Source organism: Camelina sativa, chromosome 10 (assembly GCF_000633955.1).
Source record: "Camelina sativa cultivar DH55 chromosome 10, Cs, whole genome shotgun sequence".
NCBI classification, from domain to species: Eukaryota; Viridiplantae; Streptophyta; class Magnoliopsida; order Brassicales; family Brassicaceae; genus Camelina; species Camelina sativa.
In genome coordinates, this window is record NC_025694.1 from 14,045,862 (window position 1) to 14,072,107 (window position 26,246).

Consider the following 26,246-nt stretch of genomic DNA (forward strand, 5'->3'; position numbering starts at 1 on the left):
GTCATTAAACATGTTATACAGATGGCAGAGTATTGACCTATTGTTTTGATAAAAATTACTAAATTGTTTCTAGAGGACCAATATGTCAATCATTTTAGTTATTTTTCCATCCACCAGACGATCTCTCGATCTCATGTGGTTGACTCTTTGGATCTCAAATCGCAGTCACACCTTCTAGAATGAATCATTGTATTTTCGTGGTCTATAGAATTTCCTTAATGATTAAACAACACATTATTTTAAACCATACAATATTTTTTTTTATGTTATTTGGGTGACAGGGGTGCCACTCTTTCTCTTAACTAGTTGGTCGTTTGGTCTTAAAGAGAATTCATGGCCGAAAAGAGTGGTTAGAGAATCAATAACCCACTGATTACAACATAACATTAAAAAATGTGGAATTATGTGACCATTTGAGAAATAGATTGAGAGTGACAGTCTTTACAACTGCGTAGCCAAAACAAGGGCTTCAATCTCGGCATGAAGAGGAGAGAGACTACGACGATGATTGGCAGCACCCATAGTAGGGCCATCACCCCAAGGCGATGTACAAAACCATTCTCTACCCGCAAAACGATCTGTTGCTTTCCAGGACCCATCTACGAAGCAAATATAGCTCGAGCATGACCTAGGAACCCCTAATCCCCCATTTCCACGGTGAACCACCGCAGTGGTAGCATCCGAAGCTAATACCATATCCTCTACTTGAGCCAGAGCCCATGCTTTCGCCTCATCCTCCGCTAACCGCAAAATGGCCAGGGGGTTTGAGTCGAGGTTACCAAAAAATTTATCATTGCGCGCTTTTCAGATATACCACAAAATCCAAGGGAAAAATTCATGTTCTGGAGTATTTGTAAATCGCCAAAAAAGAAAATCCATGTTTGTGAAAACAGACGCCGAGGGGAAGAAACCCGGGCCTGTCGGAAAATGCGACAACGCCCAAACCTGTCTAGCTGCCGGACATTCAAAGAGAGTATGATTAATCGTCTCCTCCTGACAGCCACAAAGGCCGCACATGGTATCACAACTCATACCACGTTTGCGTAGATTTGCCGTAAACGCGACACAACCAGAAAGTATTTGCCACATAAAATGAAGAAGTTTTGGTGGACACCTGATTTTCCATACAAAGGCCTGAAGAGGTACAATGTCTGGTCCAAATACTTTCGATTCAGAAGGACCTTTCATATTTGAGCGAAGAATATCGTACCCTGATTTAACCGAATATTTACCAGACTTGGTAAAATGCCAGCCCAACAAATCCGGAGCATCCGGTTGTCGCATCGGCAAGGCTGAAATTATAGCAACATCCTCTGGTACAAAAGTAGCCGTAAGCTGAGCTATATCCCAGGAGTTAGAGCTCCTGTCAATAAAATTTGTAACTCGAAGCAAAGGGTCAGAAGGCGACCTTGTGCTTAGTGCTGGTCTCGGGAATTGAGCAGGTGAAGTACAAAATTGAGAGGTGAAGTATAATGAGAGGTGAAGTATAAGTACTTCAGTTCTATTCTCCTTATCATATTGCTTTTATATTTTACCATTTTTGTGACAATATTGAGTATAACAAGTATTTGCATCAAGATGCTGTAAATTTATATTAAATTATATAAAATAATAAGAGAATAAAAACCAAATTTGAATACAAAATTTATTTTTTAGTGATTTTTAAAAATATATCAAATATAATACAGAATAATAATATTCTTTTGGTATATGTATATATATATATATCTTATATAATAAAACTGAAATACACAACATTGTTTTGTAGACGATATAATTTTAATAAGTTGGTTACAAATAGATTATAGATTAATTGATAGATTAATTGGTTACAAGTTAAAGAGTGGGTGCAACTTTAATTTATTTCCTAAAATCTTAAAGAGAAAATTCTAAAGAAGCATTTGATATCATCTAAATTATCATATTAAATTCCTTTATTAAATTATTCATCCATATTAATTTGATATATAACTTAACATATTAGTTGTTAATTATCATTACACTTCACCTCTCATTTTTATATATGAGTCTATTTTGTGAAACAAATAAATTATCATATTATTTATTATAATTAAAAAATAGTTTTATTTCTGGATATACCATAAGTTAATTTTTTAAAAACAAATATAAATTGTTCAATATATAAAATATTCAATCTTTAGTAACATTATTTTTTAAAAATAATATCTATTCAATTAAAAATTTTACTGAGTAACGGGTCAAAATTTGAATATTTAAAGTCAATTTCATATTTTTGTTGAATTTTATAGTTTTATATAATATAATAAACTTTATAGCACGAGTACTTATCTAGAATCATTAACAATATAAAACTTACAAAATAAGTGTATTTTTCAAGTCATCATATTTAGCATATGATTTTATTGCATAATATTTTATCCAAAAAAACTTTTTAAAACAATCACATAAATTATATTTTATATAAAAATCACAATATAAATAAAATGAATTTCAACTCTTGCTCTAGCACGGGTCTTAATCTAGTATATATATATTTGACAAGATTGTGATACTACAAGTGTACAACTGATTCCTTTGATATTAGTTATTCTGCACATATTTAGAACAATTGAACTATACAAAAAGATGTTTTGCATCAATTACTTTGTGTCAATAAATAACTGATTTTTGCTTATATAGATTATTACTAGTTATTTCAAAATATCTAATTTATATCAATTACAACAATTTATATTAGATATCGCTTCATTAAATTTGTGTTGGTTTTAATAGTCGAGTCCATTTATCAATTTCATTCTGAATTTTCGCCCATTTATCATTCAGCTTAACTTTGTAATACTATGAGATGATCAAAACATTACTCCCAATTGTCGAGTGAGTTTATCTTTTTTGAATGTTGCTATTGATTATTAGATATCGCTTCATTAAATTTTGATGTATATATATATATATATATATTAATTTACATCATTGTGATTCAAATATGAATTTACATTAATTAGATAATTGATGCAATATTAAAAGTAATATTAATAAACTGGTGCAAACTTTACATCATTGATTTTTACAAATATTATAAAACTATCATTTTTGTAACTAATACATATTAATATTGATTATAGACACCACTACAAATAATTATTTCAGCTAATACATATATTTGCATCAGCACTTGAGTCACTTACATAAATGATGCAAAACTGTAGTAATTTGAACCAAATTACAAAGATTTGAAGCAATGAACTAAAAGCAGCTTTAGGATATTCTTCATACATATGTCATTATCCTTGATTACTACCGCCATTAGCTTTTCCATATACTTACATGCCTATGGCTTGTTTTGTAATGTTGCATAAAGTTAGCAGCAATGAAATTTTGATATTTTTAATCAAATTTTTTTAGGGTATCTATATATACATTTTCCAAGTACATTTTTAAAAAAAATCTTAAAGTTGGAACATATTTATAAAGAATGCTATTGATATTTAATATATTAAGCATATAATTTAAAACCAAGATTTTGGTCTAAGAATTTTTTTCTAAAATATCTCCTTAATCAATCAATGATTGGTTACCATATCTCATTAAATATTGGTTTTGTCAAATTCCTAAAAATATCTCCTTAATTCATTACAATATTTATGCTAGCAATAATGATATTTGTAAATCACACACAAACCTTTATGTCAATATGTATTCCTCCATTTTATCTTCGAAAACGGAAAAAGGAAAAAATGTCATATTCTATAGCTTATTTAATTTTGAATCCTACGTTAACAATTCCAAAATTAAAAGATTGTGAAGATATTGTATACTTGATCATCAAGATTTTTGGTACTCATCTACCCAAAACCCTATAGTATTCTCAAAACTCTATAAATACTTCTCACCACACCAGCATCATCTAAACTCACCAAACTCGATTAGCGTCTCTATATCATAAGCATACCTAACTTTTGCATTTTTTTGTTACTAGATTGTTTAGCTTACCATTCAACTAGATTTTTTTTCTTTAATTCCTAGTGAAACAAGAAGACATGTACGCATGAGAATTTGGAAAATGCATGTTTTATGCTTTATTGTTTTGATATGATGTTTCTGTTTACATTTTAGCATATGGTCATATGGTTGTTTATTTGAACGAAACGTTGTAGTGGGGTGTGTCTTTTTGTAAACTGGTAATATGGTGTTGAAATATATGAAGTGTGAAATTTAAATAGTAAATCATAAAATTTAAAATTATCATTAACCGTTACAATACGTTCATTATTTTGTTAACACAATCAATATTAGAATAATAGGCATATATAATTGACTTTAATTAAATTATGATTATGTAAAAAAACAATTTGTACTACTATATACCATATGTTATATTCTAAATTTAGCAATTTAAAATTAAAATACAATAATACAATCTCACAACTGAAAACAAAATTCACAAACAAACACAATTTAAATTTTAAATTTTTTATCTAGTAGTGTATTGGTTGTTGTTCTTATATTTTAAACCGGTAAACCTCAAACATAATAATATAAGGGATATATATTTAAAATATACAAAACATTAGTCATATATATAGTTAATTTTTTAAATAAATTATATATTTTTAAAACTATAGTACTACAGTGTACGGCACATGAAAATCTTAATCTTAAAAAAAATAAATAAAGTATTTTTGAAAATAATACTTAGAGGATATATGTTTGGTTTTTTTTTTTCGTAAGTCATTATTACAAAATAGATTTACACAACTCCTTAAGTCTTAAGTCCTAACCTTCAACATCATCTAGAAGGTCCGAGAATTAGAGCCGGATCTGAAATACCTGACCCGCAAACTCAAATGACCAAAGCCTTATTCACTGAAAGTGACGGCGTCGCTCTACCACTTTCCGAGAGAGAAACTTAACCGTCGTCGACTCTACAGTACAGAGAAGAAGAAGAAGAAGAAACTCTAAAAAACCAAAACTCAGAAAATGAACCAAACGAGACGTAAGAGACGACCTGATCCATCACTCTCAAGACTCGAATCCCTCTCGCCGGAAATGCTCTTCCCGGCCAAATCTCCGGCGCTAACTTATACACGAATCAGAAACATCTTCTTGTTACTCATCTTCTGTTTCATCATCTACATCATCTTCTCCTACGGAACCTTCCGCCGCGAGAAGATTTCATCTATCGCTAGATCCTTGACCGTGTTCCCAACTCGACGCCGTCACTTACTCTTCTCGATCGCCGCTTCTCACGACTCTTGGCTCCGTCGTAGCTCCTACGTTCGTCTCTGGTATACTCCTGAGTCTACACGCGCTGTCGTGTTTCTCGATCGCGGTGGATTCGAGCCCGATCTAACTCTCCCTCCTGTGGTTGTCTCTAAAGACGTTTCTAGGTTTCCTTATAACTTCCCTGGTGGTCTCCGATCAGCGATTCGTGTGGCTCGTGTCGTTAAGGAGATTGTGGATCGAGGAGATAAAGATGTGCGGTGGTTTGTGTTCGGCGACGATGATACTGTGTTCTTTGTAGATAATTTGGTGAAGGTTTTGTCAAAGTATGATCACCGGAAATGGTATTACGTCGGGAGTAATTCGGAGTTTTATGATCAGAACGTTAGGTATTCGTTTGATATGGCGTTTGGTGGAGGAGGATTCGCAATTAGTGCTTCGCTTGCCAAGGTTTTGGCTAAGGTTTTGGATTCTTGTTTGATGAGGTATTCGCATATGTATGGAAGTGACTCTAGGATCTTCTCTTGCTTGGCTGAGCTTGGTGTTACGTTAACTCATGAACCTGGATTTCATCAGGTAATTAAGGAATTGGTTTTTTTTTTTTTTTTTTAGTAAATTAGTTAAAAACAATTTTGGTATGATTGAGAAATTTTCACTGTGATATTGATGCTGATTGCTGAACAAGAAATTTTCTGAGAGATTTCTATATTAGACGAGTTTAGTTCAGTGATTGAAAGTTAGGTTAGTTGTCTTATGTGTAGTTAGTATGTGCCTTTCTGTTCCAGTAATTTCCGGATAAGTCTAATTTGTTTACCTTACCAGATATGAGTTGTGCTGCTAGAGAAGTTAATTTTAATATTACTATATATATGTGCTCTTTTCATAGGTCGATGTAAGAGGGAACATATTTGGTCTGCTATGTGCACACCCTTTATCTCCATTGGTATCCCTTCATCACTTGGATGCAGTTGATCCGTTCTTTCCAAAAATGAACCGGACAGAATCTGTGGCTCGTCTTATCGGGGCTTCAGGTTTAGATACTGGGAGGATTTTGCAGCAGAGTGTGTGTTATGATTCTTTGAACACAGTGACTGTTTCGGTTGTGTGGGGTTACGCGATTCAAGTTTATGAAGGTAATAAACTTCTCCCGGAACTTCTCACCCTGCAAAAGACGTTTTCTACATGGAGGAGAGGGTCAGGGGTTCAAAGCAATTATATGTTCAGTACAAGAGATTATCCCAGGGATCCATGCGGGAGACCCCTCGTCTTTTTCTTGGACAGTGTAGGATCAGATGGGAATGAGGGAACATGGAGTAATTATTATCTCCATAGAGTCGGAAATTGCCACAGAGCAGAAGCTGTTAAGCGTCTAGAACGCATCAGAGTTCTATCTCGTAAGCTAGAACTTGGTGCTGAACAGGTATAATCTATATCTCTTGCTTATCAGTAAAAATGCCTTCAGTTTTGCCCGGGTTCACATTTTTCTTTCCTCAGATGGGTTCTCCTCGCCGCCAATGTTGTGACATCTCCTCGTCTTATAACAAATCGATGGTCATTAATATAAGGCAATGCATGCCAGATGAGCTAATTGCCATGAACACTTAACAATGTTGTGTTGGCAATTCTCTTCAAGAATCAGCTAAAAAGCCAGAGCAAGGTCTACGGTTATTCTGCTCGAAACTAGTGGTGGACTCCGAGGTAAGCTTGTTGATGCGACACAGTGTGTAAGAGAACTCTGCTTTAATGCTCAATAGGTGGGTTAGCTTTATCTTCCTGACCAACTTCGGAAAAAGTGACTCATACAAGACTGAGTTTGACCACCCTGAGACTCGCACGATTCTGCATTTAACACCATAGCTCGTTTCTTTGTCTCTCTTTTTGTAACAAGTGGAAGGAGAAGAAGAAAATATAGATCCTTCTTATGTATATGGTTAGTCTCATTCTCTATCCAAAGTTTTGACTTTTGAGTTTGAAGTTATGTGAGTTTTCTCGATTGCACCTTTTTGTTTTGTTTTGCACAATTGTAGTATCAGTTTGTTCACTAATTTTGGAAGCTTTTTATTTTCTTTCTACTTGTTTCTAAGGACAAGAAAAAACTCATTTGTAAATACCAAAACATTCTCATTCATTTAAGTATATTGGAATTCACTTCTTTTGGAAATTGAGTTTACCAATGAAGAATGCGAAAAGAGATGCCAAGAGAATGGGGAAGGCCATAAGAACGACAGCTACAAGAGCCAAAGAGTCATATTTGTAACCAAAATAACCTTCCAAGAAAGCTGAAACCTTCTTCCTCTCTCCAAAAGCGAATATCTCTTTCTCCATATCTCCATACTGCGATGTGAGCAATCCGTTCAAAACCCATGACGTAGGACTCAAGTAATACATCCAAATCCACCATCTTGGAATGTTCTGCATCAACGACAAAAAAAACTCTCAAAATCTCATAACAGCAAGGATAGAAATTTAGATACTTGGTGAAGAGAGGTAAGAGGACTTGCTGGTTTTGGCATGACATAACCAGCAAAGAGATTGACAATTGAGTAAAAAGAAGAGCGGAGAGTAAAAGCAACGTAAACGTTTGGGGTCACGACGACTAAAAGCATGCCGAAATAGTTGAAGATGAGCAAGGAGCAGAAGATTGAGTAGAAGCTCCAAAACACTTTGAAGACCGACCAGTGGTAGCCAACCATAGGATATACGATTATCACATATACAATAGACTGGAACAATGAGTATGGAATCTCAACCAACACCTGCAAACGTAAGCCTTTTAAGTCAATACCAACGCTGAGTTTTCTTTCTTTCTTTCTTCCTTATGGTTTGATTGAGAAAGTGTTTTAACCTGAGCAAGGGAATACGCCCATGAGTTGTACATACGGGCAAATCTTTCGCGGTAGAAGACATTACGTTCGGTTGCAACGCAAAACAATACTGTTGAGCAGTTGTTTATTCCAGAGTATAGAACAGCCGTGAACATTGAGCCAAATATGTTGAATAGATCTTGCTGATTGTTTCTGCAAAGAAGGAGAGTTAAACAAAGTTTGATTAAGGAAATCACGCGGTTCAAAGCCGGATTCAATAAAGATGGCGGTGGGAGTGTGACGAACATTTCCTTGGCTTTTTGCCAGAAAAGAATGCCACAGAGCAAAGAAGTAAAACACATGAAAATGATGCGAGTGAGATTGTAGGAAGGGTTTCTCCAATAAGAGATATGTTGTTTCCATAGACATGCTTTGATTTGTTCCCAACCCGTTTGAGCATATCGTGAAGACAAGATCAAACCTTCAGATCCTAAAGATGTACATCTCATTCGCTCAATTACCATTTTGTTCTCCCTAAAACAGAACCAACAATAACAGTTTCAGGCAAACAACATCCAAGGTATAATTAAGTGAGATCTTGTTTATATAGACTTACTTAAACAGAGTTGATTCCTTGTACATCTGTGCCAAATCAACACCAAGTTTGTCTTCTGATGATTTAGAAGTAAGGTCTAGTATCCAAGTGGCTGGATTAGAGTTCTCTTTCATTTTCGGAACTCCAGGAATGCTCTACAGTAAAGACATTTCTTGTTCTAAGTTAAGAATAAACCAAATCTTTGTATGCAACAGTATCAGTATTATCTATAGAAACTGACCATAAAGTATTCAATAACTTTGCATGAATGTTTCCCAAGAGGTCCATAATAGAAAACCTTTCCTCCATTTTTCATCAGAATCAGCTGCAATGGTTTGGTCAATATGATGTATGAAACTTCATAATGAGATGAATGTTTCACAGCTTTATACCTCATCAAATGCTTCAAAGATATCTATACTCGGCTGGTGAATTGTGCAAACAACAGTTCTGCCAGTCTCAGCGATGTTCTTAACAGCTCTCATTACAATTGCAGCAGCTCTTGCATCTAATCCTGTTGTTGGTTCATCCATAAATATGATTGAAGGATTTGAAACAAGCTCAACAGCTATTGTTAGTCTTTTGCGTTGTTCTGTTGTTAAACCGCTAATTCCAGCCATTCCTACTATGGAATCTTTAATCTCCTTTAGCTCTATCGTCTCAAGAACTTCATTAACTATTGCCTGAAAGTAAATAATAAAGAAAAATACTCAGACAAGGAAGCTTAAAAGACAACTTTTGTTTTTTTTTTCCAAATAATGACTTACGCTCTTCGTTTCTGAATTGATGTTAGAAGGAAGTCGAAGCCAAGCAGAGTATTGCAGAGACTCTTGTACAGTTAAATTGGGAGAATGAATGTCAAATTGTTCACAATAACCTGAAACTCGTGCAAAGGTTTCTTGAACCTTAAGGTAACCGCCTACTTCTATCTTTCCTTTAATATCACCGCGTGTTTTCCTACCCGAGAGAACATCAAGAAGAGTCGTTTTACCAGCCCCACTCACACCCATTAGAGCAGTGAGAACACCTGGCTTGAATGCTCCTGAAACGTCAGAGAGAAGCTGCAGCTTCTTTCCCTTTTTAACATAAATGATATATATCCCACTCATTATATAACTCTTACGTCTTGATTGAAAAGGATTCAAGAAAATTTATAATACTCTTTAGTCTCTTTACCTGAGGAGTCTCAATAAAATATTGTACGTCTTGAAATGTGAAAGTTAGGGGTTTGAAAGGCAATGCATTTTTATATTGGGAAGCAGTTTCAGAACTTGTTTCATAATCTTTGTATGAGCTTTGAGTTTTCTTCTCACGAGAAACTATAGCGCGAGACCTCTGCGAAACTGAGAAATAACAACTTCATTAAGTCACGTCTTCATCAAGTCACATCTTCTATAGATATGTATCTTGTGAACTTACTCTTTAGAAAGGTTAAGGCCAGTGAAAAAACAGTATTGAAGAAGAGTGTGAAGCCAATTAAAGCACCAAATGCATTCCAGTAAGACTGAATACCAAAGTTCAACCCGCGAGCATCTAGAACTTGTTCCCCCAAAGTTATGTTTTCAGATGTTGTCTAATGGTAATCAAAATATGACAAGGATATATCAGTAATGAACAAAACAATTAGCTACAAAAATGTGAAAGCCTTATGAAGAAGAATTCACTACCTTGCTCCACCGTGGAGCGAAAAATTCATTAGCGGTTAGACCAATCTCAGCGTAGGACAATGGAGAAAGCCAGAACCCCCACTCAATCCAAGCAGGCATTGAAGCTGAGAAATAACAGAGCACCATTACAATGAAACCTCCAAATTCAAAGACCTATTATATAACTCAAGTTCCAAGTAACAAACTTACGTTTCCGAACAATAAACCCTCCAAATACTGTGATAATCACTATAATGATGGTTCCCATGGTTGTGGCAATAACAAAATCTCGAAAGACGGCAGCTATAGCACGGAACATTGATATACATGAAAGGTGTAAAGCAAAGAAGATCAAGAACTGGCGAATGAACCTGAAGGAAGTACAAAAAAAAAAAAAAATGGTTAAGAAGAGAAAAGTTTCAAGAACTGAAGGAGATTGTAGCACTAGTACCTTCCAATCTCAGGACTGTAACCAATGACATAATATGTCAGAGAGGTCCAGAGGAATGATTCAAGAAATGAAATTGGTATCTTTAAAATAGCTGAAGGGATTGCATATGCCCAAGCTGGATAAAAGTAAAGCTCTTTTTGCTTGCAGAACACGGCAATCCTCGAGATTGTCAAGGCGAGTTCTGGAAGTCCATCAGCAAGAAGTTTAAAGAGAGAAAAGAATAAAGAACCCATAAGATAATTAGCGTGACGAGCATCTCTTGTAGACCCAGTCCGTAAATAAACACTTATTGTGATGGATCCAATCAACATTAGCTGGAGAAAGAGGGCAAAAAAAGTTTAGTAAAGAAACAAGTAAAGCTTTTTTGGCAAAGTAAAAAGAGAACTCACAAGTCCAGATTTGAATACGTAAACGAAAGAGTTACATTTCATTAGAAGAAACTCTCTTCTTGAACAAGCTTTTAGCATCTCCCAGTTACTAAGTGAGTATTTTCTAAAGCAAAGTGCATCCTTGTGAGTCGTCTGAGAGTACTTTTCACATGTCTTGGAGAGTTCATCTTGTAGTTGTAATCCAAGATCAGAATTTTCGAATTTCTCAATAAATGAGTCAATGGAGACATAACAATATGGTTTGTCTCTGTGACACCAATACTGTTCTTGATCTTTTCTTGAAATAACCTGCATCAAAAAGAGCATGATGATCATCAAAGTTTCAAGACAAGACCAGAGAGTATATATCATCATTTATCATATTCATACCTCCTGAAGGAACTCAGCTACAGATTTCCTAGTTGGACATCTAAATCCGCAATCCTCAAAGAATCCACATACAAGTTCCCGTGGACCGTGATAGATTATCTTTCCTTCTCCCATAAGAATCACATCGTCGAAAAGCTCAAATGTTTCTGGTGCAGGCTGAAGCAGTGAAACTAGTATGGTTCCTTCAGAGAGACGTACAAACTGATGGAGACATGATAGAATCTGGAATGTTGTTGAGCTATCCAAACCATTCGTTATTTCATCCATGAACAGAGTTTTTATTGGACCTACGATCATCTCCCCTACAAGATGTATATACCAAAATATGAAAGTTTGCTTTGGAAGATCCTAAAATACCATTGTGTGAAAAGTTAAAAAGTACCTGTAGTTAGTCTTCTCTTTTGGCCACCAGATATTCCTGGTCTTGAAGCATCTCCAACACGCGTATCTGCACAGATATTGAGTCCTAGTATCTGAAACACAGACACATTAGTTAACTTCTGATAGAAGGAGAAGTATAAAAAGAACAGACTCTACAAGTATCATATAGTACCTTAAGGATATAGTCGGTTTGTATATTAGTTTTTGAACCCTCAATTGAAGCTGCCTGTCATGGTAAAAAGTTAAACTTCAAATCAAGTTTTATAGATTTTTGTCATATTGAAGATAAGTTTATTTTACCTTCATGTATGCATCTATATCAGGATCTGGAACTATCCTTTTCAGTTTCTCCCTTCTACTAATCTCTTTCATCATTTCTATTGAGTAATAAAGATAATAGTAGTTTTCACGGTCAATAAAAATACAAAGACATAAGAATTCATTAGTACCCTTACCTAGACGGCTTCCTGTTCCTTGAAAACAACCCGAAAAATCGAGTGTCTCTCTCACACTAAGCTCTGGGATATGCAGATCATTTTGACTTACATAACTCGATGTTTTCTCAGGAACAAACTCTGAGAAGAAGTGACCATTGTAACTAACTTCTCCTCTAGTCTGAAAAGTGGAAGCAATCCATATTGAGTTATGAAAAATAAACACACTTCAATGACAGAAATGAACCAAACCTTTAAAGAAGGGTCGAGTCTTCCAGATAGTGCGAGTAGTAGAGTAGTTTTACCACAACTAGGAGGACCAAGCAACAGAGTCATTCTACAAAAAAAACCTCAAATCTTCTGAATTAAACTCATCATTCCTGAAAACAATGCAGGAAGTTTTCTACTTCAAGAATCTACCTTTTAGGCCTTATGATGCCACTGACACCTTTCAAGATCTTCTTTTCTTCCTTTGAACACATGAATCTCTGTCAAAATCAACCATTACAAAGAAAGATTGAATCTCAGCAGAAAATGAAAATAGAAAGACAAGTCAAAGAAACTCAATGACACTTACAGAGAGTTTGCTAGTGATAGCATTCCACAGAGTTGGTATTGGCTTTCCATAAACAGCCTCACACTCTGCTTCCACAAAAAGATTACTGAACCTCACTTCAATCGTTGGTAACTCGATACCAACCCTACAGAAAATACATGAACCTTGTCTTCTGAATCACGAATACTCGAGACTAATAGAAAGAGATAAGTGTGACTTACTCGTCAGTTCTCTTCCTTATGTTCTGCAATAAGCGGAGATTATCATCCTCAACATGTCTGATGAGCTCATCAATAAACAAACGTCTATCAAGATCCTCAAGTTTAGAAACATCCATGACTCGTCTCTCACTTTTCTTCCCTTCTTCATCTCTTTTGCAGAACAAAGCAGTATTGATCCTTTCAAGAGTTGGTAATCTCTCAATACCAGCCCATTGAGACTGAAGTTCCTCATCTTCAAAAACATCATTGTTCCTAGAAGCTAACTCAACTCCATCTGGTTGAGGCATTCCTAAAATGGATACTTTCCCCACCAAAAAAAATATATATATATATAGAGAGAGGAGGAAATGTTATACTACAAGTTAGAGTAGAAGTATGGCTTGCAAATAAAAAATAATCACAACCAAGTGGCTTCTGAATAAGGACAGGAATCTAAAGGTCTTTAATGCAAAGTTCCCACGACCACAAAAGCATGGTAGCTAGCAACTAAAGTCAAACCAAAAAAGTCATAAACAGACATTGCAGTTGCTTTCACGAGACGTTACAGTTGAAACATTTTAGACCATACTATATTTGAAGAACACAACAAAATCAAGCAGCCTATGAAGATTTTTTTATATTTTATTTCGTGATGATCCTGCAAAAAAGGTTCTTTACAGTGTAATCACTTTACATCAAATCACCAAATTAGAGTACGTTTCAATTATATATATATATATATAATGTTTGTTACATCATCAAATCACCAAATTAGAGTACGTTTCAATTATATATAATGTTTGCTACATCATCAAATCACCCAAACTCGCAGTGGAAATGGAATCGACATAAGGGCAGTCCTGATTTTACCAAACTACCCTGTACCCAATTTTACTACTAGTTGTGAAGAGAGATCAGACCTGACCAAAGTTCAACGGTTCTCACTTCTCAGAGATCAAAACCTCTGTTTCTAATACCAACCTGTTAAATCTACGATGGACCGAGACATTTGAGAATCAGAGTTTGTATATTCAAGCCAGCAACAGTCCAAGTTTAGGGATGATCAGGGCCGTGACATATACTATAAGTCCTATAACCAGCGACTTTTGTGACCTTACAAAATGACAAGCGTTTTTTGAATGAGGTCAGAATGTTTCGTAACAATACTAACTTACGTAAACATTGATATCACGCAAATCTGGATAAAGACGATATCTTTTCAACAACAAAGGTGCCAACACGAGTGTATATTCATACTTGAACGCAACTTATTGGCTTTCTCTCTCAGGCATTCCATCAAAACACTTGGACGACCCTTTATTTAAAATCAACGATAGAACTTGAATCAGAGTAACGATTTTGCAGATCCAATCGAATCGAATCTGTAGTCAGAGACACGTGCATGGGAAAAAAAAGTATACAGGATTATCTTTTAACATCACGAAGATCAATGTCACACACACAAAAAAAAAAATTGAATTCATTGTAAGATATTTAATGAATTGAGATAAGGCTTTATTTTTTACTCACAAACCTTAAAAGGTCATTGCAAACCAGCTATTTTGTTGTGACCACATAAAAGAGAAAATTGATGGTGAGACAACAAAGAAAAGCTTACTTGAGGTAACTTCTATTATTACAAAACTAGAAAAACTATTTCTTTTGGAAATTGAGTTTGCTCATGAAGAATGCAAAAAGAGAGGCTACGATGATAGCATAAGCGATAAGAACAAACGCTACTACAGCCAATGAGCCATGTTTGTAACCGAAGTAATCTTCCAAGAAGGCTGAAACTCTTTTCTTTTCTCCAAATACTGTTATCTCTTTGTCCACATCTGCATACTGCGAACTCAGTAACCCTTCCAACACCCATGATGTCGGGCTCAGGTAATACATCCATATCCACCATTTTGGGATTTTCTGCGTAATACGATTCAAAATAATTTGTGTTCATGAGTCTAAAAACTTCATTTCAATCCATGGCACATACATTTCTTTCTTTCAATCCATGCCACAACCATTTACATGCAATGGATTGAAATGAAGTTTTAAATATTAGCATATTGGTTATTGATGCAATAAGTCTAGAAAGAACACAGGTTCTATAACATATACTTAGGGTCTTAACAGTATGTAAAAAAAAAGGGCGTGAGAGATTAGGGAGCTTACCTGTTTTGGCATGACGAAGCCAGCAAATAGATTTACCATGGAGAAAAACGACGAGCGTAGAGTCAATGCCATGTGAATATTTGGCGTCAAAGCAACCATAAGCATGCCATAGTAGTTGAAGACGAGCAACGAGCAGAAGATGCTGTAAAAGCTCCAAAACAGTTTGTAAACTGACATCTGGTAACCGATCGCAGGATATATGATTATTGTACATAGTAGAGACTGGAGAAGTGAGTATGGAATCTCAACTAGGACCTGCAAAACATTAAGTATGTGGAAGCCTAATAAGCTATAAGATCTATCTCTTAAAATTTGACAAAATCCAAGTTTGATGGAAACATCTTAACCTGAGAAAATGAATACGCCCATGAGGAGTACATCCGCGCAAACCTTTCACGGTAGAAAACATTGCGTTCGGTTGCAATGAAGTTCATCACTGTCGCACAGTTGTTTATTCCCGAAAAGATCACGAGAGTGTACATTGAGCCAAATATGCTGAAGAGATCTTGCTGATTGTTTCTGCAAATTAAGGGAAACTCATATTAATAAACATATAGTCCTCTTGATCTGTGAAATTTTGGTGGTATTTGATGGAGACTTACAACCATATAATATAGAACTAAGGTTTTGTAGATTTATTAAACAAAATGTTTCTGGAAGCTAATCCGTGAGATTCAGTAAACAAAAGGTTTTTTGGAAACTGAACTATTTGGTAGGGTGTCATATAATGCTATGTGCTTCATCCATCCAAAACGAGGAGCGGAAACTTACATGTCTTTAGCTTTTTGCCAGAAGAGAGAGCCACATAGCGTAGAGTTGAGCAATATGAAGACTATGCGAGTGAGATTGTGTGAAGGGTTTCTCCAATAAGAGCAATGCTGTTTCCAAAGGCAAGCCTTTAGTTGCCCCCAACCTGTTTGTGAAAATCGTGAAGGAAAGCTCAAAGCTTCTGATCCCGGAGATGCAGAACTCAGTTGATCAACCATCATTTTGTTCTGCCTGCAAAGAAAAAGATCGAACAACCAGCACTGAGACAATAGTTTTAACGCTCAAATGTAACATTATGAAGATTGCTGCACAAAGACTCACCTGTACAGAGTTGAATCCTTGTATGCTTGTGCATAATCCATTCCAAGTTTGTCCTCTGTAGATTTACCAGTAATATCTAACATCCAAGTGGCTGGATTATAGTTCTTTTGGATCTTTGGAACTCCAGGTATGCTCTGTCAATTTATAGTTTTCGAAGAGTTATCTTGTGAAATCCAGCTGAGATGAAAATAAAACAAGAAACCCAGCTGAGATGAAAATAGTCTATTATTGTAGAGAAACTGACCTCGAAATATTCGATCACTTTACTTGAATGTTTTCCAAGAGGACCATAGTAGATAAGCTGACCCCCATTTTTCATCAGGATCAGCTGCAATCAACGGAATTAGAAGTTGATATGGGTGCCAAAGTTCAGATTATGTGGTAAAAAATGATTTTAACCGTGTTTACCTCATCAAATGTCTCAAAGATATCTATGCTCGGCTGATGGATCGTGCAAACAACCGTTCTCCCAGTCTCAGCAATATTTTTCACAGCTCTCATAACAATAGCAGCGGCTCTTGCATCAAGCCCTGTGGTAGGTTCATCCATAAATATGATGGAAGGGTTAGCAACAAGCTCCACAGCTATAGTCAGCCTTTTGCGTTGTTCTGTAGCTAAACCACTAATTCCAGGAAGTCCCACCATCGAATCTTTAATATCATCAAGCTCAACTGTCTCAAGGACTTCATTGACGAGTTCCTGAGGCCAGATCCAGAATATAGTCAGAATAAATTGCTGTCATTTTCTTGTTGAGAGTCTGATTACTTACGTTCTTGGTCTTTGAATCAATATTATGAGGGAGTCGAAGCCAAGCAGAATATTTCAAAGACTCTTCCACCGTTATATTAGGAGAGTGAAGATCAAACTGTTCACAGTAACCTGATACTCGTGCAAATGTTTCTTGAACCTTGGGATATCCGCTTACTTGAATCTCTCCTTTGATGATACCGCGAGTTTTCCTTCCAGAAAGTACATCAAGAAGAGTCGTTTTCCCTGCCCCACTGACCCCCATCAAAGATGTGAGAACTCCGGGCTTCAATGCACCTGTAACATCAGAGAGAAGTTGCCGCGTCTTTCCCTAAAAAGAACGTGCGTCACATGTAAATTTTTGCTCTGTTTGTGACTGTAGCATCTCAAAACATTCATACTAGTCTCACGCGATATTTACCTGAGGAGTTTCAATATAATAATGCACATTTTGAAATGTGACAGTGAGGGGCGTGAAAGGCAAGATAACTTTTCCTGAAAAATTAGACCAAAAGATGTGAAAAGATATCTAATCACAAGGGATGGCAGACACCTGACCTGTTTAGAAAATAAACACATGGAATAGATTATTAAAGTAGAGATACCTGTTTTAGCTCGGGAAGTAACTTCGGGGCAGGATTTAAATTCTTCTTCTGAGCGCTGAGAGTTCTTCTCATGAGAGACAATAGCACGGGATCTTTGTGGATCTTAACTTACAAAGACAATGTTGTTAATATTTAGTTGGAGAACACTTCATGAATTCATATGTATTGTCATATTTGGTGAACTTACTATTCCGATATGTCAGGGCCAACAAGTAGAGGGCATTGAAGAACAATACGAACCCGACTAAAGCACCAAAAGCTGTCCAGTAAGGATGCCTACCAAAATTCAATCCACGGACATCTAACACTTGTTCTCCCAGCGTAGTGTTTCCAGAGATTAACTACAGAATATAAAGCGACTAAGCAAACTAGAGTTCCTAGACTTGTGTGAAAGTCTTCTGAAGAACTATTACCTTTCTCCAACGTGGAGAGAAAAATTCATTTGTCGTTAGACCAATCTCAGCATATGATAAGGGAGATAGCCAGAATCCCCATCCCAGCCAAGCAGGCATGGACGCTGAAAGATGAGTGTTATTAATTTTTCAGAACTATAAAAGCATAACTTCATTAAAAGAGAAAAAAGTTACCGGAAACTTACATCTTGGAATAACAAAGCCTCCAAATAACGCGAGAACCAATACCGAAGTAGCTCCAGTTAATGTTGAAGCAACAAAAGTGCGAAAGATTGCTGCTATAGCGCGAAACATTGATACACATGAAAAGTGGAATGTAAATAAGATAAGGAAGTGCCGGAAGAACCTGAAGGAAAGCAACACTTAACGTTAGAACTAGTTTACTCAATTGAATCTGGATTTATCATTGCAGATATCTTTAAAAAGTTGTTCACCTTCCGACTTCGGGGCTGTAACCTATGACATAGTATGTCAGTAACGTCCAAAGGAATGTATCAAGAACTGATAGAGGTATCTTTAGGATAATTGAAGGAATTGCATATGCCCAAGCAGGATGGAAGTATAAATCTTTCTGTTTGCTGAACACTCCCATTCTAGAGATTGTCAAAGTGAGTTCTGGAAGCCCATCGGCAAGAAGTCTAAAGAGAGCAGTGAACATAGAACCCATAAGATAATTCCCATGACGAGCATCTCTCGTGGCTCCAACTTGAATAAAAACAGTCATTGTGACTAACGCATTGAAAACTAACTGCATAAAGAAAAAGGTTAGCAGGAATGGTACATGATAAGGAGTCACTGGCAAAGAAGAGGAATGTACCAGTCCAGATTTGAACAAGTAAATGAAAGAATTCCGTTTCATCAGAAGATATTCTCTCCTCGAGCAAGCTTTAAGCATCTCCCATTTACCCAGTGAGTATTTTCTAAAACATAGACCATCCTTGCGAGTCTGAGTTTTGTCAAACGGCTTTGTCAGTTCTTCCTTTAGCAGCAACCAAAGATTTGATTCTTCAAACTTCTTAATGAATGAATCAACAGATATATAACTGTAGGGCTTGCTTGTGTGGCACCAATATTGTTCTTGATCTTTTCTAGACATAACCTGTAGCAGAAGCATGTGAAGGATAAAGTTTCCATCAAATAGATTAGAAAAATGACCAATTTTACTCTTATACGCCATAATATAGGGTTATACCTCCTGAAGGAAGTCAGCAACGCCTTTTCTCTCTGGACACTTAAATCCACAACCTTCAAAGAATCTGCAGATATCAGCTCGTGGAGCATGGTAAATTATCTTTCCTTCCCCCATAAGAATCACATCATCAAAAAGCTCAAACGTTTCTGGTGCAGGTTGAAGAAGTGAAATCAGTATGGTGGCTTCAGCTATATGCGCCAATTGTTGGAGACATGACACTATCTGGAACGTAGTTGAGCTGTCCAAACCATTCGATATTTCATCCATGAACACAGTAGTGGCTGGACCCACAACTATTTCCCCTGCAGTAGTCGACATACAAATCTTTAATAGCTCTCATCAAACAACTGTGATTGGTTGTAAGAAGTGCAAGTACCTGTTGTCAACCTCCTCTTCTGGCCACCAGATATTCCAGGTCTCGTGGCATCTCCGGCTCGTGTATCTGCACAGATATCGAGTCCCAGGATCTGAAATATGGATTCATGAAATTGAATAAAATGCAGCATAGAAATGGTCAGAAGATTAGAAGCAACCCTTAAAGTAGCATACCTTTAGGATGTAGTCAGTTTGCAAATTGTTTTTCAAACCTTCAACAGATATTGCCTGTAACAGCAAAGGTAAAAGACAAATTGAGATTTCTTACGTCTTAATAGTGTTGCAAGAAGAATATCAATCTTTCATTAGCTACCTTCATGTAAGCATCTATAACAGGATCTGGAACGATTTCTTGGAGTTTCTCCCTTCTACTGATTTCTTTCATAATTTCTGTTGAAGAAACCATATCTTGCTAATGTGAACTAAGTTCAATAGATCAAAACATCATTCATTTCGAATAAATATGACAAATCTGGTCCTCACCCATACGGCTCCCTACACCCTGACAACACGTTGCGAAGTCGAGCGTCTCTCTCACGGTCAGCTCTGGAATATGCAGATCAGTTTGACTTATATAACTTGACGTTTTTTCTGGAATAAACTCCGAAAGTAAGCAACCATTGTAACTTACTTCTCCTCCAACCTGTAAAGTGAAGAAAACCATTGTGATGTTTAATATCTTATATGATGTTCGTTCAACAGGCTTATGTTTTTTAAGTTCTCTAGCGGTCTTGCCAAACCTTTACAGAACCGGAAAGTCTTCCAGAAAGTGCCTGTAGCAGAGTGGTTTTACCACAACCAGGAGGACCAAGCAATAGCGTCATTCTGCAGGAAGACAAATACATCTTCTGAACTCAGTAAAGAATTACAACACAAGAGAGCCAATCACGCCTCATTTATTCTTCCATGCAACCTAAGGGAGTAGAGTTTAGCCTCTTGAATATTTTACCTTCCAGGCCTTATGATTCCGCTGACTCCTTTCAAGATGTCTATCTTGGTTTCTTTCTTTGAACAAATGAACTCCTGTAACAACCATCAGGTTTTTAGTGAAGCATACACAGCCAAAAGGACATAGATAAAAGAACATGGAAAGCAGCAAAACGCTCCATATCAAGCAGAGTGATAGCGCTTACAGATAATAACCCCTTGACCGTATTCCAAAGAGTTGGGATAGTCTTTCCATGAATTACTTCGCATTTTGCTTCAACAGAAAGCTCCTTGAACTTCACTTCCACCGTTGGTAACTCTATACCAACTCTACAATAACAAGTGTTACACCCAATTTAAAGGTTGCTAAAACATAAAAAATCGAAATCATCCACGGCATGACACATAAAAAACTATACTCAGGAACCAAAACAGAGATTATAACATTGGACTTTTTCGAGGCTTGCAGTGGCTTACTTGTCGATTCTCGTTCTTATTTTCCTGAGTAGATGGAGGTTATCAGCCTCGATTTGTTTGAAAAGTTTTTCAATCAACAAGTGTCTCTCAGAAGCCTCAAGTTTAGTAATATCAATGACTCTCCCTTTATCCGACGCTTCATCTCTTGTATCTAACAAAGCAGTAGTAACCCTTTTAACAGTTGGTAATCTCTCAACTGTTGCCCACTGCGACCGAAGCTCAACTTGGAAAGACTTTTCCTTGTTGTCATCTTCACCTGTTTGAGCCATTTCCACACAACAAAAAAGAACCCCTTAATAACAAAGAGAAGCAAAACTTCACATGAAGAAGCTATAGAAGTCAGAGTATTATATATATACTATAACTTTAATAAACCTTACGCATACATTAAAATCACGCGAGCTGCACGTGTGAATACGTGATCACCTCCATAGAATCTGGTCTTGTACAGAGAAATAAAGAATGAATAAAGTAATCAAGAAGGTGATTAAGAGTTGAAAAATCTGGTGATTAAAATAAGTAAACAGAATCAAAAGACGATATCTTTTCAGACAATAGTCAACTCAACTAAACAATGTCGGAACTGATTCCATCAATGTGTCATATTGGTTTCTTTTTCTTTTTTTTTTTCTCTGAGGCATTCCATCGAACAGTTTGTAAGCATTTATCTGTGTCAGTGATATGACTTTACCCAAATATTACTTTTTTCCCTGAGATTTCTGTTTGCAGATCGAATCAAATGGAATCGAATGAAAGACAATGCATGGGTGAAATCAATCACATGGAGCATATCTTCAACATCACGTCGTCCACACACAAAAAAAAAAAAAAAAAAATTATCTCATGTCAGAGATTTTAATGAGATAGTTAGCTTGCATTGCAAGTTTTACAGAGGATGAACATTTTCTTTGCCGAATCGAATCGTTGGCTGACGCGTTCACAGTGTTATTACTTATTCGCCGACGCCGACAATATGAGAATTGGGGGTGACGCGACTTCAAATTTTCAAATTAGTTATTTGAATTTTCTTTTTATATGTGAGAACAGTCCAATCAGAGGAGTTTTTTAATCTTATTAGATTATTTTTTAACTGGGCTTAGGCCCATTTACATATTAGCTTAATCAAGCCATTTTGTAGAAGTTGCAGTTTTTTTATTGGTAGGAAACCTCCTAATAATTATTCAAAAAAAAAAACTGAAAGAAAAATTACAACAAGCAACAACAACAAAACAAAACATCCATCTACAATAAGATTAACTGCAGATGCAAATTTAATGTAGGATTTCTTCGCTCTGAAAACATTTTGTAAACTTGTATAATGCATGGTTGATATATAAGCTCTTGTAATTGTCTTGGATCCTGAGATTGAGTCTATTCCTTATATCTTAAAACTTTTTTCAAAATCCTAATCCAACTGAAATTAGGAACCCACGAATATAATTATCTAAGCCCACACCAAAGACACAGAACATAACCCAATAAATTTTTCTTATATTAGTAAACCAGCGATTTAACCGGGTTTGTACCCTTTTTCACCAAACTCTTTTTGAGCATCAATTTCTCAAAAATATACATTTAATATACTAATTATTAGATGACTTACATTAATAATGAAAAGATCATTCCATAAGTTTTTTTATCTTTAAAATTCAAGAATTTCTAGGTTGCCTTCAAATTTAGAGTAATTGCTCTGAAAGACAGAGGAAAATTCTAAATTTTGGAATAGAAATTTATCTAAAGTAAAATACACACATGTAGCTCTTATAAATAAAGAAATTATCATATGGTGTATTTGAATAGTATAGCGAACGGTTGTGTTGCGAATATTGCTGTCAAATTAGATATCATGGAGTTCATGTTGCTGTCAAATTCGATATGATCCTCCCAAGGATTCGGCACCTTCGAGTTGGTTGATAGACACACCTTGATTCTAAAGACGACGAAGCCTCAAGAATAAGGATGGTGGAATGAATGGTCGCACAAGAGTTGCGGAAAGACTCTTGATATACCGGTTTGATCTTTCAGCCTCACACCAAAAAGATCGGATCTCTCAGCCTCGCACCAAGGAGATCGGGGTTTTGACTATCGGAATCACACCAAGTAGTCGGTTTTGATTGTTGGAATCACACCAAGCAATCGGTTTTGTTCACAAAGAACAGAAGAGAATCACTCTCAAAAAGAAAAGGTTTTGATAAAAAGTTGGATTGTTGATTATTTCTTTACTCTTACATGAGTTTATATAAGATAAGAAAACTTGGTAACAAAGCCAAGTATTATTCTTGAAACTAAAAACAATAAAGATAGATAGTTGAATGAAGATTCAACTCTTGAATTTTGTCTTCCCAAGGTTTCCTTCCCAAGGTGAGTTGAACTCCAATTTTCGTCACTTCTCTTTGACCACAAAATAAAGTGATTATTTTGGGCTTTCTTGGACTTGAATTAAGCTCAAACTGGGTTGGACTTGATAGGTATCATCCCCAAAATAATTTCTCATGCTCTCTTTTGCCATAAGTTCTTGCATTAGCCCATTAAGTACCTCCTTGATCTTTTTAACTCTCTTTGACTCCTTGATCCAATTTGCTGATGAGAAACAGCATGGGCTGTATCATTTCTTCATCTTGGGCTTAGTAGAAAACAACTCCTGGTTGCCAAACATAATTCTGGAAGCTCTTAAACCAACTAGACCTGAAACTCATCAAGTTAAGAAATAGATCCACCTCATTTGGCAAATGGGACGTAACTCTGTGGTTTATTAGCCAAATCTTGTGTTCTTGAGCTTGTTGGAAACATAAGAGATCCATTGACATCCTCCAGTTGATTTCGTGTCCAAATTGATTCTGAGTTGGTCTGTGTAACACGATCTTTGGCTCAGACGCGAAAATGGAACTAGGACAGATCCACTGACTTGAAATATCCATATCTTTCAAGTATGAACTGATTTTAACGTGCTTCCAATTCTCAGTGGTTCTAGGATGGATCAAGATTTCAGAACAGTTTTGTTCATAGCTTGAGTACTTCTGGCTTGGTCGGAATCCTCCTTTGAATGCTCGTAGGTCTAAGTCGCGTAGCCATGAGTTCACCTGATTTGTAAAATGAATAACTCTTTCACCTAAACTCTGATTGGACTGATTCAACTTCGAGATATGCTCTAGATGCGGTAAGAATGTATCCCAAATAGCAGTTTGGTAGGAAGAGTTGATCTTTGACTTCGTTCGTGTTGAGCAAGACTCAAGGGTCGTCTTGGATGGTCTCATGATCATATCAGTGTGTGGCCTAAGTCTTGCATAATTTGTACAATTCTTATCTACAACATAAACTTCTAATAGTTACAAATATGTACATTTTTTTCTTTCTGCATTGCAAAACCCTATAAATTTTGAAATTTTAATGGAAGACAAGAATCCAAACAGATCAATGTACAATATGTCAATTTAAATGCACATCACAAATAGTGTTATGTTCTGAAAGATACAATATGAAGAATTCAAACGATCATGTTATATGCACGCATAAAGAGTGTAAGACGTTGATAAAACAGCTGTATATTATTAATACATCAATTTACCATGATTAGAAAAGGGAGGAGTATACATACCAAATACCAACCATGCATTATACAAGGTTACAAAACGTTTTCTGAGCCGTATATATAATATAACTATAAACAATAATCAACGCAAAAACACATTGGTTATGTAGAAATACGCTTATGTGTTACTGTGTTCTATGACATTAAAATTATAATTGTCATGAAGTGCTTATGAACCTATGTTTGCATATTATGATTATAAAATGTACTACTTCTACATGTCACCCTTCAATGTATGCATTGTGCACTTTATGACAGTAGTAGATCATATTAAAAAAAAAATCAAAACAAAATTTCCATCTAATTAGTGGATACCCAAATTGTATGGATAAATAAAAATCAAGTATTCAGAATATCTGAATATGTTAACGTCAAAATTTTGTATAAAACCAGGGCCCAACGCAAATGCATTTTAGTTTTCTGTGGTAAGAATAAGAGATATTAGCAGAATGATACATTTTCAAACATAATTAAGAAGAAGATACATTCACTATTCACTATTTACAATTAGAAAAACCCATATTTAACATTATTTGACTATTTTCTCAGCCTTTTTTGCTATTCAACAATTTTCCTAATTACATTTCATGCCATTGTACAATTACTCTATTTTTCTTCTTATTTCTTGATTTTTCAAATTAATATAATTTTTTTTAGAAAACTTTTTAGATACAAAAAAAATCTATAGTTTTTTCATTACAATTTGATATGAATTTTGTTTAATAGTTTTTAAATATATTATATACCTATTTTGTATCCGTACACCTTATTAAACTAGATGGTTTAAACCGTACTCAAATATTGCTAGATTGTTTAAACCGTACTCAAATATTGCTAGATAGTTTTAACCGTACTCAAATATTGCTGGACGGTGTGAATCTATCCAACATACTCGGTGGTTTAAACCGTACTCAAATATTGTTGGATAGTGTGAATCTATCAAATATTACCGTTTCAAAAACATAATAAAATATACTAATAATTATTTATTTAATATGAATCATATGATATGAAAAAATAAGAGTACACTAAAAAAACATATTAATTATAAATAAATAATATCAATTATATCATATCATCAAATAATATCAACTGTATCATATTATCAAATAATTGTAACCATATATAACCGTAACCGCTTCAACCGGAACCGTATTTAACTGTAACCGTTTAACCGTTTATTAAACGATTATGGTTAAGATTAAACAGAATTTTTAACCGTAACAATGATAACCGTAACTGTGGTCATGCCTATCACCACTATTCCTATTTCTACTCTCCTCTATCTCACACCACCCTCTTTTTCCAATAGTACTTGTATCAAACTATAAACGTACTAAAACCCCTAAAAATAAAGAGATTAAGTAAGACTCATGCAAGGACAGCAAGCTGAATAAGCATCCCACCGAGCAAAGTGAACCGCAATACAAACTATCTAATTCATATGCAGCGGAATTTGATACATTTTAATCACCGAATCAAAACCTTCAAATCTTTAAATTCGACTATAAAATTAAAGAGAACTAAGACATAGAAAGACTTTTTTTTTTTGCTCTTAATTAGAAACAATTTTCTTTTCTATTAAGTTACAACTCACAACCTTCATCTTGTTTTTCTTTGTAATTCAGTTCACACA

At 35.5% G+C, this 26,246-nt stretch overlaps 3 protein-coding genes across 8 annotated transcripts; 1 reads left to right on the top strand and 2 right to left on the bottom strand.

Moving 5' to 3' along the window:
- On the top strand, positions 4,713-7,268 carry LOC104718913. The gene is made up of 3 exons (XM_010436740.2): positions 4,713-5,778; positions 6,089-6,622; positions 6,697-7,268. Exons 1-3 carry the CDS (start codon positions 4,960-4,962, stop codon positions 6,805-6,807), a joined length of 1,464 nt encoding a protein of 487 aa, XP_010435042.1. The 5' UTR covers positions 4,713-4,959; the 3' UTR covers positions 6,808-7,268.
- LOC104718912 (ABC transporter G family member 43-like) lies at positions 7,348-13,407 on the bottom strand. Of its 2 annotated transcripts, XM_010436739.2 has the most exons (23): positions 13,049-13,335; positions 12,849-12,972; positions 12,692-12,759; positions 12,524-12,608; positions 12,293-12,452; positions 12,138-12,214; positions 12,010-12,063; positions 11,839-11,929; positions 11,457-11,758; positions 11,088-11,375; positions 10,699-11,012; positions 10,458-10,618; positions 10,269-10,372; positions 10,021-10,174; positions 9,778-9,944; positions 9,369-9,677; positions 8,994-9,284; positions 8,843-8,926; positions 8,623-8,756; positions 8,313-8,540; positions 8,048-8,219; positions 7,704-7,958; positions 7,348-7,614 (listed from the first exon to the last, which is right to left on the bottom strand). In XM_010436739.2, exons 1-23 carry the CDS (start codon positions 13,333-13,335, stop codon positions 7,348-7,350), a joined length of 4,176 nt encoding a protein of 1,391 aa, XP_010435041.1. The 2 variants fall into 2 exon arrangements, with proteins under 2 accessions (XP_010435041.1, XP_010435039.1); XM_010436737.2 differs by having other exon boundaries at positions 12,138-12,452; positions 13,049-13,407.
- Positions 14,530-22,013, bottom strand: LOC104718911 (ABC transporter G family member 41). Of its 5 annotated transcripts, none has more exons than XM_010436735.2 (26): positions 21,713-22,013; positions 21,402-21,458; positions 21,022-21,277; positions 20,751-20,874; positions 20,567-20,640; positions 20,358-20,442; positions 20,101-20,260; positions 19,931-20,007; positions 19,792-19,845; positions 19,619-19,709; positions 19,243-19,544; positions 18,868-19,149; positions 18,485-18,798; positions 18,236-18,396; positions 18,051-18,154; positions 17,825-17,978; positions 17,638-17,739; positions 17,454-17,527; positions 17,055-17,363; positions 16,694-16,984; positions 16,530-16,613; positions 16,286-16,419; positions 15,968-16,195; positions 15,544-15,715; positions 15,197-15,451; positions 14,530-14,947 (listed from the first exon to the last, which is right to left on the bottom strand). In XM_010436735.2, exons 2-26 carry the CDS (start codon positions 21,403-21,405, stop codon positions 14,681-14,683), a joined length of 4,158 nt encoding a protein of 1,385 aa, XP_010435037.1. In that variant the 5' UTR covers positions 21,406-21,458; positions 21,713-22,013; the 3' UTR covers positions 14,530-14,680. The 5 variants fall into 5 exon arrangements, with proteins under 5 accessions (XP_010435037.1, XP_010435038.1, XP_019086011.1 ...); XM_010436736.2 differs by having other exon boundaries at positions 21,402-21,463; XM_019230466.1 differs by lacking the exon at positions 21,713-22,013 and having other exon boundaries at positions 21,402-21,556.

What these genes read in the sequence shown, in the direction of transcription:
- LOC104718912 (XM_010436737.2), bottom strand. Translation starts at nt 13,335, where the DNA reads ATGCCTCAACCAGATGGAGTTGAGTTAGCTTCTAGGAACAATGATGTT. An exon ending in GGCATCATAAGGCCTAAAAG is followed by an intron (nt 12,609 to 12,691) that starts GTAGATTCTTGA and finishes TTTTTTTTGTAG; the next exon opens with AATGACTCTGTTGCTTGGTC. An exon ending in AGGGTTTATTGTTCGGAAAC is followed by an intron (nt 10,373 to 10,457) that starts GTAAGTTTGTTA and finishes GTTATTTCTCAG; the next exon opens with CTTCAATGCCTGCTTGGATT.
- LOC104718911 (XM_010436734.2), bottom strand. Translation starts at nt 21,290, where the DNA reads ATGGCTCAAACAGGTGAAGATGACAACAAGGAAAAGTCTTTCCAAGTT. An exon ending in CGGTCAAGGGGTTATTATCT is followed by an intron (nt 20,641 to 20,750) that starts GTAAGCGCTATC and finishes TGGTTGTTACAG; the next exon opens with GAGTTCATTTGTTCAAAGAA. An exon ending in AAGGATTCAACTCTGTACAG is followed by an intron (nt 16,196 to 16,285) that starts GTGAGTCTTTGT and finishes TTTTCTTTGCAG; the next exon opens with GCAGAACAAAATGATGGTTG.
- LOC104718913 (XM_010436740.2), top strand. Translation starts at nt 4,960, where the DNA reads ATGAACCAAACGAGACGTAAGAGACGACCTGATCCATCACTCTCAAGA. An exon ending in ATGAACCTGGATTTCATCAG is followed by an intron (nt 5,779 to 6,088) that starts GTAATTAAGGAA and finishes CTCTTTTCATAG; the next exon opens with GTCGATGTAAGAGGGAACAT. An exon ending in TAGAACTTGGTGCTGAACAG is followed by an intron (nt 6,623 to 6,696) that starts GTATAATCTATA and finishes TTCTTTCCTCAG; the next exon opens with ATGGGTTCTCCTCGCCGCCA.